Raw genomic sequence first — 19,311 nt, 5'->3', positions numbered from 1 at the left:
CCTTAAGGAGTTTCAGTGTCCAGTTGACTTTATTTCTAAGGAAAGGAGCCTTTGTCTTCTGGATTTATGTGAATAAAAATAATATTCTGAAAATGAAGCTTTGCACTTTTACTTGGCAGTAAATAGTCTTTTTACAGAGATCATGACTTTTATGTCGTTCATCATGACTTGACACTACTAAATTAACTAAGTTAGAGCAGGGTTAAATTCAGCTCCAAGTCTTGTAACAAGCCATTCAATTGATCTGATACTCAGCAATTGGGAGCAATTGCAGCCGGGCAACTGATTCAAGTTCCCCTAAAGCCAACTGTTGCAGGGAAAGATGGGTGAGAAGAAATGGGCTTTGTTTTTCCCACTTCACCTATCCTCAAGAACTCCAGCTACGACAGAAGCACAGAGGAAATAAAATACAGTCAGATCTACTAGGAAGAAGGAGGTCTGACTTGCACAGAAAAAGGAACATTTCCATATTCAGTTGGTCATACCGGCATACAAGCATTTACTCCACATCCCCTGTGAGCCTCTGACATTCCTCCAGGTCAGTGTTCCCCATAGGCACATCAAGGAATAACTACCCCAATGAGCCTGTGTGCTCCGATCACTATTTTCTAAGAAGGAGAACAACATTTCCTCTGTCTTCCACTGACAGAAAGAGCGTCTGCAGTAGTCTTGCTGTCACAACTCCCCCTCCCACAAGTCCTGCCTAGGTGACCCTACCTTCTCCAGTGCCATGGCAAGCTCATGTTTCTCTTGCTGCAGCAGAACAACACATAGGGGCAGGCTGATGGAGCACTTTGGAAAAGGAAGGGATTCTACCTGCTTCTCGGGTTGATCCTACTTTTCCCTTCTGTCGGGGTTCAGCCCCCTTCCCGGTCTCTTCAGCAGCTAAACAACGGAGGTTATGACCCCAACTCCACCCTCCCTTACCCCCACTCCAGCCCCCGGCAAAAGGAAAGAAGGGAGACTTGTGAGTTGGAATCGAAAACTAAACCAGCTTTACTATTATTACTTCATGAAAAAGGAAAATAATATTAACAGTATATATACAAATACTCAAAATCACGCCTCCCTCGATGATAATCTGCTATAAAGGGAAATCTGCTATCTGCTATAAAGGGAAAGAAATGACTATAGAAACTGTAAACTCAAGTTATAACTATTTCAAAGAGGACTGTCAATTTTTTTTTGTTTCATAAGAGTAGCTGAAATTCATGTACCATTTTGACAGATATTGATTAAATGCCATTTTTTTCTAACACTTAACAGTGATGGCACAACTCCTACCATGCCTACATGGTTTTAAAATTATTTTTTCATTAAAAAAAAGTAGTTTTAAAAGCCCACCCTCAGTCATTTTAGCTCCTTTGACTGTGAGTAGTTGTTCACATATCCCACTGGAGACAATTCCTGCAGTTCTAGATCTGAAATCCCAGAACTGAATCCTCCCTTGCTGTAAACCAGCATAACACAATGTTTGCTGAGATTTCCAACAAAATTTAGCCTTACGCACAACACCCACATTCCTGAACTTATAAAATTAATTGAAATAATTGTCAAAATACATTATGGTAGATGGTGTTTTAGGATTATGTTACTTCCCTCAAGTATTGGCTCGTGATTATAGCTGGTCATTAAGAATATTTACGTGCCTTGATTAATAAAGAAAACTAAGTTCTCTCACTGTCCGCTGTCCCACTCACAGGTCTCCCAGCAGCCACAGGAGTTGGTGAGCAGTGGGCTGGGGAGCTGCGACAGGAGTCCTCTCACCAAGCACCCGCCCTGGCCAAGATGTCCAGAGAGAAGGAGTTGCTGGTGCAGAAGGCTGACCTTGAGCTGCAACTGAGAGCCACAGAGTGGGACAGATAAGGCCTTTCAGAGCAGCAGGCAGAGGCCAGGTTAAGGGCAGGGAGGAGACCTGAGGCAGGACGTGATTTAATGTCTGTAATTATAGAGTATGCTATGATCTAAATGTTATTTTTTTGGCAGCTAAAGCCGGTAAAGCTCTCCTGAGTCTTGGGTTTATGGTCATGGACTTTGCCCATTGCTTTGTAGAGTCCAAAGCAAGCCCACTTCGTTCTGAAGTGAGGAATAATTAAACCACGAAGACTTCCACAGACTCCCCAAGTTTTCTCTCTGGTTTTAGTTTTAGTTTCTTGTCCTGTGCAATACAGACCTTTCCTTCTCAAGGAGTTTAGCAAGTGGACTGCAGAACTCAGGGCTATTAGACACACCCCTGGAGCAGCTGGAGGAAAAAGCAGAGGAACAACAGGACAACATCACCAAGAGATTTCTGCTCAGAGACTGGGCAGTGGTTTGGAGAAGAAGGTTTATTGAAAAAAATAAAAAAAACCAGACAGTGTCCACACACAAAGCAGAGAGTGACAGGAACAACACATAGGGGGAGGCTGATGGACCACTTTGGAAAAGGAGGGGACCCCCTTCCCGGTCTCTTCAGCAGCTAAACAGCAGCGGTTATGACCCCAACTCCACCCTCCCTCACCTCCCGCTCCAGCCCCTGGCAAAGGGAGAGAAGGGAGACTTGTGAGTTGGAATCGAAAACTAAACCAGCTTTACTATTATTACTTCATGAAAAAGGAAAATAATATTAACAGTATATATACAAATACACAAAATCACACCGCCCTCAATGATGACAGCATCACTGACGCTGCAGTGCAGGCAAGCCTTGAGCCAAGCCCATGGCCACGGTTCCCCTGCTACGGCAGGTCCTCAGCTCAGCTCTGCATCTGCAGTGACTGCTGCTTGAAGTATCTCTTCAGTTTTCTGCGTTCGCATTCCACCTGCACATTGAAGAGAGAGAAGGTCACAGAAGCCTGCCACCAAACAAGGAGCAAGAGGCAAAGCAACAAGCAGAAGACTCCAAAGTGCTGGCTGTGGACAGGTGTTGTGTTCTGGCAGACTGTCAGGCTTTGCAGAGGCAGTGAAAACCTGGTTTACCTGCTTAAGCGTCCTACTCAAGTCAGCGTTGAATTCCTTCAACTTCCTCTTCTCTTTTTCCAGGCTGGCAATAATTCTCTGCAGACATTCCAGCTGCTGCAAGAAGAATCTCTTCTCTGAGAGCCAGGATTGCTGCTCCCCTTCGGCAATAGCCTCCTGGTATTCAGACAGGAAACTAGGTGAGCTGGTAGTACACAAAGGTTCGGAGGGCCAGAATCAACACAACGGGAGAGGGAATGGACTCAGGAATGCACAGGGCTAAATTCCAGTTCTTCCTTCTGTTTGGCCTTCCACAACTTTGGCCAAAGCAACACACTCTCTTCCGAGAGGGTTCTTCGCTCTAGGAGAGACCTCTACTGTCTAGGATTTGCCTTGTACCATCCCCTAGAAACCCTCTCTTCCCTCTTGAAGCAGTCACGGGCAGATCACCAGCTGTCTTTCTGTGTCTGAAATCAAGACTAGTTTTCCCATACCTATTTAGCTGGATCAGCACTTTCATGTCTCAAATGTCTCTATTTTCTCCTGCCTCTCTTCTCTCAGATGGGTGATACAGCTTTCTACTAGTAGTAAACTTTGTCTTCTCAGCCCTTTCTCCAGATCCAGAGTTTTAGAAATCTAAGATGGATTTGGACACAAATAATTGCCCAAACCATACAATGTAAATAGAGACAAGTTTGAAAACGACTTTGACTTAAGCTTCAACGGCAGAAACCTTCAGAATTGAGGCAAATTACCACTCTGAACCATAACTGAGTTTTCTATGCCTGCGGCATCTTTTCCTGCTAATTCAGAAGGATGCAACTGCAGAAGTTAAACCAAAAACCAACCACTGTTATAAATAACATTCCTTTGCTCTTGGAGTTGTCTGTAGTCTCTCTGCACAGCCTGTGATACTGGTCATCTCTCTTTTCTCGACTGTCTTCTCTTACTAAAGGTGAGTTAAGAGGTGACGTAGCAGGTGATTACCCTGCTAATTCAGCTAGATAGGCCTGGCAGGAAAGCCAAAGCCTGGGAAACAAGGAAGGAGGAGTGGGAGGAAGGGGAAAATGAGGCAGACTTAGTCAGCGTTCACGTCCTCTGCATCTTCTCAGATTTGGATTGAACCTGTACAACCCCAAGCAGAATCAGCCCTCCAGTGGAAAAATATTGCTCCTTAAATTATTAACAGAAGGCCAAAAAATACGTAAGAAAAGGCCCTTCACAGCATCTGCCAGCCTCACCAGGACATCCTTTCTCTGCATCTCAGTGCTGTTGAGCTTCCTTTCCGAAGCTGCTAGCTCCTGCTGGAGAGTCCTAGCCTTCTTTAGAGCAGCGGCCTCTTCCTGCAATGCAGCTTGCGTAGCGTTCTTACATTCTGCCATCTGCGTCTCTGCAGCAGTAAAAGGGAAGGAGAAAGTGAAAAGTCAAGCAAAATCAAACAGATTTGCATCCTGCAGAGAAACTTTATTTCCTTATCTGCCTGCCTGTGTTTTCCAGGCCCTAAGCCCACAGAACTTTCAAAGCAGACATAAGTAAAGGAAACTTGCAGGCAGAGAAAAGAAGAATGGAAGTGGCACGGTTCAGAAGAATATGAAAATGCATTTGCTCTTCTGCCTGTGGAAAACCAGGGCTAAGGGCATGGCAGCACATCACCCACAGTGTCAAAAGCAGGTAGAACCAACCTTGACGAAACAAGGACAGAGAGAGTAGGTGAGAGTCAGATCTAGCGTCCTACGGGAAAAGCAAAAAGCAGCAAAAGGGAAAACTAACTACGACACTCCCTGTGGGACCAGGAAGACCTGAGAGACATTAGAGAAAAGAACAGATGTCAGTGTTAGGCTTGAAAATGCACTTTGATATTTGTCCAGAAGAACGTCAGGGGAACACCTTGTGCACTAGCAGAAAAGAGAAGAAAGGAAATACTCAGTGATACTAGGACGACAGCAAGGCAAGAACAATTAAGCATCGCACCAGCTTACAGGTGAAAAAAGAATTTATAGATAAACTCAACATGAACACATTACCAAAGGTCTAAGTAAGAAGTGTCTAAGGAAGTAAGAAATGGCGTTTGCTACGATTGTGAGCTCAAACACCAAATCAATATCAGCAAGAAAACAGGTCAGAAGGATGCAGAAGCACTAGATACCAGAGAACTAGGAAAAGCAGCAGAAGAAAGGATGCAGTAATACAGGAGATTAACATTGAACTAACGCTCTCTGAACCTGCCATGCAAAAGGAAAAGAAGCCAGTAAAGACCAGGCTGTTTGCAGGCTGGTGCCTTTTAAAACGCATCCAGAGAAGGATGCTGTGAAGGTATCAAGCTACGCCCACTTAGCAGTGATGTGTGACCCGAAAGACACCATCTCTGCACCTGTATCACCAGCAGCACAGTGAGATGCACTGTCAGCCACTGGAGCTTTCACTGTAAAAGGTCTTCCGACCTCTGGACACTGCCCTTTTCCTTTGCGTGGTATAGCAGAGATCCCCGCTAGTGAGACAGGATAGGGTCAGTGGGTTGGTAAGGAGAAGCTGTACCTTCCTGGCTTTGAGCAAGCTGTTTGTGCAGCTCTTGATTCTGGGCACTGAAATGGTCTTTCTCAGCTTGCCTCTTGCTCATCTCCAGCTCCAAGCCCTGTATCTTTTTCCTTGCAGCATTCTAGAAGAGATAAGAAGAGACGTCTCACCTCACATAAACATAACAAAGTAGTGAAATGCTACAGCTTGTCCCTGTCAGTCATATCGTATCCTGTGAGGAAAAGGAAAGAACAGCTTTAAATTTCACCCTATTGCTGAAGTGCCTTGCCTTGCTGGTGAGGCTTTTCCTCGTCTCCAGATGCGTCCTGGGTGTCTTTCAATAGCGACACGCGCCCAGTTAGCACTAAACGCAAGGCTGCCAGAGGGATGAAGCTAGCAGCTCCTTCAGAAAAAGTCATCTATTCTAAGTGGGATTTGGTAAAAATCCCTTCAGTTTTAAGGTATTCAGTAGACTTCATTAAAGTACTGACATTCCAGGGACACAGGGTCGGTCATCTCTAAGTACTGCCCTCTCAGTTCAATGCCTGTAGGCACAGGCTGGAGCAATGCTGTCCTTCAGCAGTCTGCAGAAAGACGACCTTGGGTAGGACACAGGGAGGACTCTTGGTGCTACACCAGGAGATCTGGGCACAAAGCAACTTACCAGCAGGTGACCTAAAGCACAGCCCAGAAGACACCCGTTTTACTGCTCAGAAATACTTGAGAGAAGTCTTTAAAAATCTTTTTTTTTTTCCTTTGGTCAGCAAACCTGCAATGCACTCCCGTTGCCTGCAGGTGAAAACCTAGCCCCTGTGTCTCCAGGTGGGCAGATAATGACCTCGGAGACCAGGCATTCATGGCCCCTTATGATAATAAGAAAAAAATAGCCTTTGGGAATTTCTTCTGTCACTTCTTCAAACGCTCCTGCATTTAGAGGTGTTTGTGCACATACGCACACAAACATCATCCCATGTAGCAGATTGTTTAATAAAGAAACATGTGTACACGTTTTTAAAACTGGATTTTATTGGAAGCTTATAAAAATATCTGAATCTTATTCAGGAAAGTCACTTTGGACTTCAGTCCCTTGTCTGTGACGTCTGAGATATTTCACCTTCTTCATTGCAATGCTTTCTTTTCTTTTTCTTTGACTTTTTATGGTCACTTTGGTAACCACTGGAGTCACTGGTAGGCAATACATGTTCCTGTTCTTCTTGCTTATGTTTTTTGGTTTTCTTCTTGTTTTTATCATCACATACTCCATTCATAGCATCAACATTCTGCTCTTCTCCATTTTCCCTCCCAGTGTTATCTGTCTCACCTAGAGGCTGCTCTGTGACATTACCTCCTCCCTCAGAGTCATTGAAGCTATTTTCCTGGTGGTCAAGCTTTGGAATTTCATCTCTGCTTGTACTGTCAGTGATGGTCTCAGATTTTTTTGGCCTCATGCTGTAAAGAAATATACAAAATAAGCTGAAGTAGAGACATCTAAGTGCACCTCACACAGTGAAATGTCAAAACTGGCCAAAACACAGTGTTTATACCAAGGAGATAAAAGATCAGCATTCTCTAAAAACACAGCAAATGGAGAACTCTGGTTCCAGAAGGTCATAATGTCAGTTTAATAATTTCAGAGTAACTTCTACTACCTGACTAGCTTCCTGCTTCCCATAGAATCAATATTCTTCTTCAAATCTTAGCCTAAGTTTCTTCTCTCAAACACTGCACAGACCATTTTGATACCTCCTTTTTTCTTCGACTTCATGCACTAATTCATAATTACACATTGTGACATTGTGTAGTAAACATTTTTAAGTTATTCACAAACACGCACAGCCAACAGCCTGTCCACTCAGACATGAGACATACACCACTGTCTTTACCAAACAGCTGCCTTGCTGAAGTCTACACAATTATAACAAAGGTCATGTCGGAAGAGTCAGAAAAAAAATCCAACCAAAATCCAAAACCCCAGCAGGTACCTTGCAACTCAGAGCACTGGAAAAAAATGTCTAAGACGACAAATATGGAAAGAACGCAGTCAAAAATCATGGAGGAGGATATGTCCCCAGAGGCACTGAGAACAAAATCATTAAATTTGATTTTAAATTCACTGAAACAATCCAGAGCATCCTTCCAGATTAAAAAAAAAAAAACACAAAGTAATAAAAAAACCCACACCACCAAAAACTTTATGATTTTGCCAGCAGTACTGATACTGTACATTTAATTAAAAATATAACCACATTGGGAAAAAGAAATTACTCAGCAAATGACCATTTTAAAAAAACCCAAACATCTGATGAACTCTTCTAAAGAGATCACTAGGAAGATTTTTAGCCAGCTGCTATAAAAATTTACAGAGGCCTAAGTGAAAGGAAGAAGGTGATGCATGTTCTTTTGTCATGTTTGAGATCAGGTATATTCTTGTGCTTCAGCAAGTATTAAATCATTCACCTGTAACTGTGGTTTAATAACAGGTTTCTGTGTGTAAATATAAATTGAAACCCTCTGTTGAAGAATTGAGTGGTTTCACTTGAGAAGCCTATCCACATTTCTAAACACAGCCACTCTACACACCTAGGGCATTATTTTGAACATGTACTATTTATGCACTCAACAGTTCATGGGTTGGCACACTTAGCTTTCTAAAGATAAACCAAAATCTAGTTTTATTTTTTCAGAGAAAACTTCCATGCGAGTCTTTAACACTAGAAAGTGTAGTTTCAGGTAGCAAGCACAGCCTATATATAGAAGTGGGTTTAAGCTTTCTCGGTGATGCACAAAGATTAAGATGTTAATTCAAATAATTTAGCTTGTAACAAATCCATTAAAACAGTTAAAAATAGGTTCTAGTATGGCACAGCACCTGCTCTTAGTGAGTCCTCCTCGAATGAAGAGCACCCCAACTGCGTCAGAATCCCAATGCAATACTTGAAATTTCAGTTCATCCCCTATTTTCCACCCCAGCACCTGCCACTGCACGATCGACATTTGTTCAGGTTTAGGGATAGGAGCATTGAAGCATCCATGTGTCAGGCAGCCAGTATGACTCGGGGCCACTTTATTAATTGCACCCTAAAAAAGAAAAAAAGTCATATGAAGGTATAGTAGAGATCATCCCTTTAAATGCATTCGTTATATGTATTTCATTTCCCACGTGGACGCTTTTCAACAAGACTTCATATGCACAAGTTACGAGGTCAGTTTATCTAGCAAATAAGCTAATTCTTCTTCATTAAAATCAAAGCTGTTCTGATACACTCTTCATACAATTCCTCCCAAACCAGAATTGAACCTGGATCTGCAGGAGAAACAAAGTAAAATACGGGATGTAGCCACAGTGAGTAAGTGACTAGAACAGGTGACTATTTCATAGAATCATAGAATCATAGAATCATAGAATCAGCAGGTTGGAAAGGACCCACTGGATCATCGAGTCCAACCATTCCTAACACTCCCTTAAACCATGTCCCTAAGCACTTCATCCACCCGTTCCTTAAACGCCTCCAGGGAAGGTGACTCGACCACCTCCCTGGGCAGCCTGTTCCAGTGCCCAATGACTCTTTCTGTGAAGAATTTTTTTCTGATATCCAGCCTGAACCTCCCATGGCAGAGCTTCAGGCCATTCCCCCTTGTCCTGTCCTCAGTCACTTGGGAGAAGAGGCCAGCTCCCTCCTCTCCACAACCTCCTTTCAGGTAGTTGTGGAGAGTAAGAAGGCCTCCCCTCAGCCTCCTCTTCTCCAGGCTAAACAACCCCAGCTCTCTCAGCCCCTCTTCATAACACTTGTTCTCCAGTCCCCTCACCAGCTTCGTTGCTCTTCTCTGGGCACGCTCCAGAGCCTCAACATCCTTCTTGTGGTGAGGGGCGCAGAACTCAACACAGTACTCAAGGTGTGGTCTCACCAATGCCGAGTACAGAGGGAGAATCACCTCCCTGGACCTGCTGGTCACATCGTTTCTGATACAAGCCAAGATGCCATTGGCCTTCTTGGCCACCTGGGCACACTGCTGGCTCATGTTCAGTCAGCTGTCAACCATTACCCCCAGGTCCTTCTCCTCTGTACAGCTCTCCAGCCACTCTTCCCCCAGTCTGTAGCACTGCATAGGGTTGTTGTGCCCCAAGTGCAGGACCCGACATTTGGCCTTGTTGAACCTCATGCCATTGGCCTCAGCCCAGCGGTCCAGCCTGTTCAGATCCCTTTGCAGAGCCTCCCTACCCTGCATTAGATCCACACTTCCTCCCAGCTTAGTGTCATCCGCAAACTTGCTGAGGGTGCACTCAATGCCTTCATCCAGGTCATTGATAAAGACATTGAACAGGGCTGGACCCAGTACCGAGCCCTGAGGAACCCCACTTGTGACTGGCCTCCAGCTGGAGTTAACTCCATTGACCACCACTCTCTGGGCCCGGCCATCCAACCAGTTTTAACCCCAGGAGAGTGTACGCCCATCCAGGCCAGAGGAAGACAGTTTCTGAAGCAGAGTGCTGTGAGAAACTGTGTCAAAGGCTTTACCGAAGTCCAAGAAGACTACATCCACAGCCTTTCCCCATCCAGTAGTCTAGTCATTTTGTCATAGAAGGCAATCAGGTTAGTTTGGCAAGATCTGCCTTTTGTAAACCCATGTTGAGTGGGCCTGATCACCCGGTTCTCTTGCATGTGCTTCATGATAGCACTCAAGATTACCTGTTCCATGACTTTCCCTGGCACTGAGGTCAGACTGACAGGCCTGTAGTTCCCTGGATCCTCCCTGCAACCCTTCTTGTAAATGGGCACAACATTAGCCAGCCTCCAATCTAGTGGAACTTCCCCAGTCAGCCAGGACCGCTGGAAGATGATGGAAAGGGGTTTGGAAAGGACATCTGCCAGCTCCTTCAATACTCTTGGGTGGATCCCATCCGGCCCCATAGACTTGTGAGTGTCTAGATGGGCAAGCAAGTCTCTAACCTCCTCCTCTTGGATCATGGGAGCCTCATTCTGCTCCTCTAACTCCTGGGTTTGTACACGGAGGGAACAACTTTCCTTGCTATTAAAGACTGAGGCAAAGAAGGCATTAAGTACCTCAGCCTTGTCCTTATCCCCTGTCACTGTTGTTCCTTCTGCATCCAATAGGGACTGAATATTCTCCCTAGTCCTCCTTTTCTTTTTTGATGTATTTGTAGAAAGATTTTTTATTATCTTTCACAGACTTAGCCAGTTTGATTTCTAGTTGGGCCTTAGCCCTCCTGATTTTTTCCCTGCATGATCTCACTTCCTCCCTGTAGTCCACCCAAGATGCCTGCCCTTTCCTCCAAAGCTCATAGACCTTCTTCTTCTTTTTGATGCATCTCAAAATCTCCCTGCTCAACCAAGCCGGCTTTTTCCCCCGCCGGCTTCTTTTCTGGAACACAGGGATGGCTTGCTCCTGAGCTGCTAGGATTTCATTTTTTAAGAGCGCCCAGCCCTCGTGGGCTCCCTTGCCTTGAAGGACTGTCTCCCAATGGACTTTGCCAACCAACCTTCTGAACAGTCCAAAGTCTGCCCTCTGGAAGTTTAATGTGACTGTTTTGCTAGTCCCTTCGTTATCCCACCTAGAACTGAAAACCCTATCATCTCATGATCGCTTAGTCCCAGACGTCCCCCAACCATCACATCTGCCACAAGACCTTCCCTATATTCTCAAATAGCAGGTCAAGGAGGGCACCCTCCCTTGTTGGTTCACTAACCAGTTGTGGAAGTTGTCTTCCACACACTCCAGGAACCTCCTAGACTGCTTCCTTTCTGCTGTATTGTACTCCCAGCAGATATCCGGAAGATTGAAGTTACCCACGAGGACAAGAGGTAGAGATATAGAGACCATCCCCAGCTGTTTATAGAAGAGCTCGCCAGCTGCCTGCTCTTGGTTGGGTGGTCTGTAGCAGACTCCCATCACAATGTCTGCCTTCTTGTGGGCTCCTCTGATTTTAACCCATAAGCACTCAGTCCCTTCCTTACCGTAATCCAGCTCAAGGGTATCGAAGCACTCCTTAACATAGAGGGCTACACCACCTCCTTTTCTACTCTTCCTGTCCCGCCCGAAGAGTTTATACCCTCCCATAGCTGTACTCCAGTTATACGAGTTATCCCACCGCGTTTCTGTGATGGCAATGACATCATAGTCACCTTGCCCTACAACAGCTTCCAGCTCCTCCTTCTTATTGCCCATGCTGCGTGCATTGGTGTAAATGCACTTCAGCTGGGCTGACGAACCTTCAGCCGTCATAAAGGGAATAGAGTTCATTCCCAATTGACTGGTCCTTGGAATAACTAACTCCACAGTTCCAGTTTCATTCTTGCGGTCCCCAGCTGTATTCGCCCCCACTTGCTCTGTGGCGGTGTGCTGGTGGTCCACCCAGGCACACCATATCTCAGTCGCTGGACTTCCACTACCAGGCTCATTCCCAACTAGCCTGGTCTCCTCTCCCTCCCCCTTCACATCTAGTTTAAAGCTTTATTTAAGAGCCTAATTAGATTTTTAGAAAGTACTTTAGTCCCCCTTGGAGACAAGCGTGTCCCATCCCTAGTAAGAAAGCCTGGGGGTGTGTGGGTCACTCCATGATCACTCTCCTCACACCAGGCTTGGAGCCAGGCATTAATCAGCTGTTTGTCTTTGACCTCCTGTTCCTTATTCCTTAGTGTTGGGATGGAACTAAAACCCACTTGTGCTCCAGAGCCCTCCATCATTCTCCCTAGAGCCCTGAAGTCTCTTTTGATGGCTTTCAGCTTTCTGCACTGTAAGTCATCATTACCTATTTGAAATACTAGCAGGGGGTAATAATCCATTTCCTTCACCAAGGAAGGAAGTTTTCTAGTGACATCCTTCACTGATGCCCCCAGTAAGCAGCAGACCTCCCTGTGGAGCGGGTCCGGTCTGTAGATGGGTCCCTCCGCTGCTTTTAGAAGGGAATCCCCTTGGATAATCACCCTCCTCTTTTTATTAACAGAGGATGTTTTTAAGGTCCTCTGAGGATGCCTGAGCCTAGGGAATGTTTCTAGGCTGTGGGAGCCATCTTCTTCTTCCCTGGGGATAGGTACTACCTGCAGTGCTTCATATTTATTTTTAAGGGTGATTTGGGGGTTTGTTGTCTGGGTAGGGGGAGCAGGTTTCCCGCGCCGGACAGGGACTTGCTGCCATTCCCCATCTCTTGATCCCCCAGCCTTACAGTTTGTAGGTGGGAGCTGCTTAGCCACACTGGCTCCAGCAGCCTGCTGACTTTGGGAGAGGGCGCTGCTCCAACGATCTATTTCCCTCTCACATTCCCTGATCGTCCTCAACCTATTTACTTCCACCCTCAGCTCTGCCACCACGCGAAGGAGTTCCCCTACGCAAGCACAGCTCCCACAAGTGTAGCGGTACCAGAGGCTTGAGCTGCTGTGGGAGGGGGGCACTGCCTGCAGCCCAGGGTCTGCGCAGCTGCATGGACCCGCTGAGGCTCTGTCTGTGTGGCAACATCCATCCTGTTCGCTGCGGCACCCGGAGCAGTGTTAATCTTCTGCCTGGTAGCCACCATGGTACACGGCCCCGTCTGACCAGCATCTCCCTGAGCCCTCCCTGCTCGCCCTACCCGCTCGAAGTGCCGATCAAACTGCCCCTTTATACTAACGTACTCCACAGCTCTTTGCCACGCTCCTCTTTGCCGTGCTCCCAAGGGACTCTTTTTAAATCTCCCGCGGTAGCCGCCGGGACCGCCCCCTCCCGTCAGGCACCGCGCAGGAGGAGCCGAGCACCGCCCGCTCCGCTCCCGCTTGGGTTTTCGTAGGCTTTTCCTGTCTCAGGGAAGTGCCCCACCGCCTCAGATGGTCACCCCACCGCAGTACTCGCCGTCCTGGTGGTGGATGCCGGCGAAAAAGCCTCCCACTACAGCCATTCACTCTGCTTTAAAGCTACTTTGAGTCTGATTTACTTGCCTTCATGCTGGCAGAGCACTACTTAGCAACTAAAGAAACAGGCGACATAGGCTTGAAGTATTCCATTCACTAAGTTTCTAATATATTTGCATATCAAACGTTATTCACCTTTGTTTTCCCCAAGGATGAATGAAAGACATTGAGGCTTTTTCCACTCCTTTCCTGTAGCATTCATTTCCTAATCACATTTAGAAAGACACAAGCTGTGCAGCAAAAGGTATGGCAGAAAACAAACACCAGCCAACTCTGAACTTATTTTTTCCTCAAGAACTGAGTCAAGGGTGTTAACTATTTTATGAGCCATACATTTCCTTTTCCTGAAGGGCAGGCTTCATGTACAGCTGATGTGCTGCTCCTGGACCTGAAGGAAATAAACTCATGAGAAAGTCCTGAACGTTCCCATCACTATTAAATAAGAACAAACGTACCTGTTTGAGAATTACCTGCCCTCCAGAAGGAAGCATCGATATAAATTACATACAAAATTATGACTGAGTATGTAATACTCTAATATATGTAATCCTTATCCTAATAGTTGTATCCTATTAAAATATTGCATATAAATTTAAGAAATATAGGTACAGACTAGATAGATAGCTTAAAAACTACTACTACCAACTGGTAATAAAAGCACGATGGAACGGTTTGTGTTGGAAGGGACTTTCAAGATCATGCAGTTCCCCTGCCATGGCAGGGACACCTTCCACTAGATGCAGTTGTTTAAAACCTCCTCCAAGGTGGCCCTGAACACCTCCAGGGATGGAGCATCCGCGACTTCTCTGGGCAACCTGTGCCAGTGCTTCACACCCTCAGAGTAAAACATTTCTTCTGAACGTCTAATGTAAATCTACACTCTTTTAGCTGTAAACTACTCATACACTAATAAATTCCTAATTTAAAGTAGAACATAACTCTATCGAAGTCCCAGGGGCCTGATGATGATGGAGACAAGCCAAGCTTGGATTACTTATTAATGAAAACCTCCCCGTGAGACTTCAAGGCGTTTCCGTACCACCAGTTTTTTCCCTCTCTTGGGGCTGAAGATGATGAAGTCTGCCTCGATGTTCAGGTGGATGAACCCTTTGGTCGTCAGAAACGTCCCCAAGCTCGCCCACCACTTTGATGTTGTCTGAGCCATGGGCACCCTCTGAAGGCTGGAAGGAGAAGGGTGAAGGGGGGAGGAGAGCGAAGGGGGGAGAAGAAGAGCAAACGGGGAGAGAAGAAGAGCGAAGTGGGGAGAAGAAGAGCGAAGGGGGGGTGGAGGAAGAATGAGAGGGAGAAGAAGAGCGAAAGGCAGGGGGAGAAGAATAGTGAAGGGGGGGTGGAGGAAGAATGAGAGGGAGAAGAAGAGCGAAAGGCAGGAGGAGAAGAGCAAAGCTCTTCTGAAAAGCTGAACTTGGAATACTTTCTTCAAACAAGGGAGCTGATAGAATTTCTCTCCTCTGACCAATTCATTTCCATGAAACTTACAGGAATTCAATATTTCAGTTAAGTAAACAGAAGTCTGCAAACTGGCTAATAAGTAAAAAATTCCTAAGGAAGGACAAACAAATGCACTTACACAAACCCATATTTGCACGAGCTTGTATTCACAGCACGGTCACATGAGCCTTTTCCCCTATACAGCCACATTAAGGAAAGAATCTGAAATATGAATAGTGAAAAAAATGGATGAACACATGTATTAACTGCACTTCAAGATAAAGGAAAACTAGACCATAAACTAAACTAACATGGTCAGAACAGCTAGTGTAGGTACAAAGGTATTGATGCCGAAATACAGAACATGTTCAAATTCTGTTTGTCTCTACCAGACTTATTGCAACTGAATAAACGAGTTTTCTTTATAATTGACTGGGATACAGAAATACCCACAAAAAAAATGTCACAAAGGAGGAAGTGAAATAAGTCCACAGTCTCTCACTGACTTTATTCATTGAAAAGAATCATTATGAATGTAGACCAAAAGTGGAACAGCAGCAATCAAAAAGTACAACAAAGTGTAGAAATGTCTTTTGTCATTCAGAAGCTTTCAGGTTTTTTTTTTGAAAAGGAACTTTGTAATTGCTCCAGTAGCGCAGCACTAATAGAAAGTAATGCTCTGAAATTAAAATGTCTTATGCTTATCAGAAACTTCCTCTCATCATATGCTAGTTCACAAAAGTTTTGAGTTCTTTAGGTGACAGATTGGGAGAAAAAGCCCAAGCGAAAAAGCAGTACTCCACCATGTGGTATTCCACGAGAACAGGCAGAACTCTTCCACAAGCTAGACTTTGAAACCTTGCATTGATTTAACATATGAAGTGTAAACGAATAGTGGATCGGAACAGTTTCATTGGAATCGTATTCTGACACACTTAAAGAGACTAAATTCAGTCAATTTCACCAAAACATGAATTTGGGAGGAAAAAAACCTTTTGGTTCAATTAAAAAAAAAGTCCTTAAAGTAAAGAATTACAACAAAAAAAGGAAGTATGAGGACTCACAATACTCAAGTTTTCCTAACCACTAGAAATAGCATTTAAAGAACAGACTTTGCTCAGCGGTAAGGAAAAGACAAAAGATCACCAAACTAAAAATGCTACAGAAAATGTAAACATATGGTTTTATCCTTTGTTACATTTCTTGATTAGAATTAGAAGCATTCAGTAGTAAAATGGTGACACAAAGAATCCTTCACCAAGTGTTCTTTAAACATTAACTTTATGATACAAGGACACAGCTGCTTGTATCTATGGTCCGGTGCTGCCCAGGCTTAAGTGCCTGCTGCATTGCAACATGAAAGTGTTTAAGATTGCAACCTAACTTAAGCTCAGTGAGAACTGTCATAGCAAGACATTGCAGAGATAGTCAAGCTGGTTTTTTTCCCTTTACACTTACAGCTACTGTTTGGCTAAAAATGAGCAATCTCTTTATTCCTCCTTAATGAAACAGAACTCTTTTGTATTGCCTTCCTTGGTATTTTAATTTTATCCAGTTTGTCAACTTCTTTCAATTATCTTTATTTCAAGTGCAATTCAGAAATTCGATTGCCTGTCTCACAAATGCAGTAATTGCTCTTCTGTTTCTAAGACTTGTTCATAAAATGAGGAAACAGGCTTTGAGGAATTTGTTTTGCCTGAGAAAAGACTCAGGCTGCACTTAATTAATAGGAAGATACAAAGATACAATTTGCAAATGCACTTGAATCTGTAATACACATACACTTTTTGCTATTTCAGAAGCCTTACAAGTATTCATAACATTTACTTGGCCCAAGGAAACCAAGAGTTCCACTTTAGCTAATGTCAGTCTTAAATGAAAAGATGAATTTTGAAATTATACATATTGAACAGGAATTATCCTCTGGGAAAACTAGGAAAACATGGAATTTAGTAATAACAGACATAAAAATGGACATACGCTAACTTCAGTTTAACATCAACAAAATCATATCAAAATACATTATCAGCATATTCCGTTCATCATCAGTGTAAAGAGTTACATGTACATGCTATTTTCAGCTATGATATATGGACTCACGTTTGAAAGGCAGAGGTCCTCAACTGCTTCTCTGTGTAGGATGTAGATACGCCAGAGGCAAAGGTGTGCCCTTCTTCACAAAACCCACAAGAGAATGTTGAAAGACTCCATGTAGAAACTACAAATATCTACACAGTTCTTGTTTTGTTGTTGCGTTTTTGGGGTTGGGTGTTTTTATTCAGCAGAGAGAGAAATAATTCTCCTAGGAAAGTACTTCAAAACACTGGTCATCTTTGAGCCCATGGAGAGCTGACCAAATCTCTGGAGAAAAAACGAGTCTTCAAGCATGGAAGTAATACACCGGCATTACTCTCAAAGAGGTTCAGATGTCATGGGTTTGTTATTTGAAACAATAAGAAAGAGTGCATAAACAAAATTCATAGTGCTCCTAGACTATGTCTTATTTCTCCTGGGGTCATTATTAATAATTACTGATGTAGCTTAAATTTGTACTTCTTTTCAGTCCAGTTTTTAATGTTGGTTTGACTGATCCATACAGAATTTTTAATCTATCCATACACTAACTCTGCTATTATGTTTAGGCACTAAAAGGTCACAGTTCAACCTTCTAGTCATACAAAATATGTTAAATAATACATGAAAGAGGAAGGTATTGATTTGGTGCCAAAATGCTTTCCTCTATTCACATGATTTCTTTGCTATGTAATAAGAACTTCTATAGTTTACTCACTTGCTGTACAGAAAGTTCATTTCAGTTGTTTCTGTAGATAGATTTCTCAAAGAAGTCTTTGTTGAGTTGAACTGTCTCTGGCCAAACCAGAAATGTTCCAGCAGCAATAATACACTGTAGACATCTCAGTATGGCAGACAGGAGATCATCTACCTATTCCATGTCTCAGAGCAGGGATCCTTTAAAAGTTCACAATCGTAGCAAACGCCATTTCTTACTTCCTTAGACACTTCCTACTTAGACCTTTGGTAATGTGTTCATGTTGAGTTTATCTATAAATTCTTTTTTCACCTGTAAGCTGGTGCGATGCTTAATTGTTCTTGCCTTGCTGTCGTCCTAGTATCACTGAGTATTTCCTTTCTTCTCTTTTCTGCTAGTGCACAAGGTGTTCCCCTGACGTTCTTCTGGACAAATATCAAAGTGCATTTTCAAGCCTAACACTGACATCTGTTCTTTTCTCTAATGTCTCTCAGGTCTTCCTGGTCCCACAGGGAGTGTCGTAGTTAGTTTTCCCTTTTGCTGCTTTTTGCTTTTCCCGTAGGACGCTAGATCTGACTCTCACCTACTCTCTCTGTCCTTGTTTCGTCAAGGTTGGTTCTACCTGCTTTTGACACTGTGGGTGATGTGCTGCCATGCCCTTAGCCCTGGTTTTCCACAGGCAGAAGAGCAAATGCATTTTCATATTCTTCTGAACCGTGCCACTTCCATTCTTCTTTTCTCTGCCTGCAAGTTTCCTTTACTTATGTCTGCTTTGAAAGTTCTGTGGGCTTAGGGCCTGGAAAACACAGGCAGGCAGATAAGGAAATAAAGTTTCTCTGCAGGATGCAAATCTGTTTGATTTTGCTTGACTTTTCACTTTCTCCTTCCCTTTTACTGCTGCAGAGACGCAGATGGCAGAATGTAAGAACGCTACGCAAGCTGCATTGCAGGAAGAGGCCGCTGCTCTAAAGAAGGCTAGGACTCTCCAGCAGGAGCTAGCAGCTTCGGAAAGGAAGCTCAACAGCACTGAGATGCAGAGAAAGGATGTCCTGGTGAGGCTGGCAGATGCTGTGAAGGGCCTTTTCTTACGTATTTTTTGGCCTTCTGTTAATAATTTAAGGAGCAATATTTTTCCACTGGAGGGCTGATTCTGCTTGGGGTTGTACAGGTTCAATCCAAATCTGAGAAGATGCAGAGGACGTGAACGCTGACTAAGTCTGCCTCATTTTCCCCTTCCTCCCACTCCTCCTTCCTTGTTTCCCAGGCTTTGGCTTTCCTGCCAGGCCTATCTAGCTGAATTAGCAGGGTAATCACCTGCTACGTCACCTCTTAACTCACCTTTAGTAAGAGAAGACAGTCGAGAAAAGAGAGATGACCAGTATCACAGGCTGTGCAGAGAGACTACAGACAACTCCAAGAGCAAAGGAATGTTATTTATAACAGTGGTTGGTTTTTGGTTTAACTTCTGCAGTTGCATCCTTCTGAATTAGCAGGAAAAGATGCCGCAGGCATAGAAAACTCAGTTATGGTTCAGAGTGGTAATTTGCCTCAATTCTGAAGGTTTCTGCCGTTGAAGCTTAAGTCAAAGTCGTTTTCAAACTTGTCTCTATTTACATTGTATGGTTTGGGCAATTATTTGTGTCCAAATCCATCTTAGATTTCTAAAACTCTGGATCTGGAGAAAGGGCTGAGAAGACAAAGTTTACTACTAGTAGAAAGCTGTATCACCCATCTGAGAGA

General features: G+C 44.1%; 1 protein-coding gene across 1 annotated transcript; it reads right to left on the bottom strand.

Annotated features, from left to right (window-relative positions):
• Nucleotides 1–6,530: 6,530 nt before the first annotated feature.
• Nucleotides 6,531–18,226, bottom strand: LOC104058259 (DNA-directed RNA polymerase I subunit RPA43-like). The gene is given in 6 exon segments (XM_054066050.1): nucleotides 6,531–6,900; nucleotides 8,321–8,529; nucleotides 14,392–14,460; nucleotides 14,462–14,511; nucleotides 14,514–14,533; nucleotides 18,159–18,226. Coding segments are annotated over 6 exon segments (786 nt in total).
• Nucleotides 18,227–19,311: the final 1,085 nt, after the last annotated feature.

This window comes from Cuculus canorus, chromosome 4, assembly GCF_017976375.1.
Source record: "Cuculus canorus isolate bCucCan1 chromosome 4, bCucCan1.pri, whole genome shotgun sequence".
Lineage (NCBI taxonomy): Eukaryota > Metazoa > Chordata > Aves > Cuculiformes > Cuculidae > Cuculus > Cuculus canorus.
This window is presented reverse-complemented; position numbering and strand designations above follow the sequence as displayed.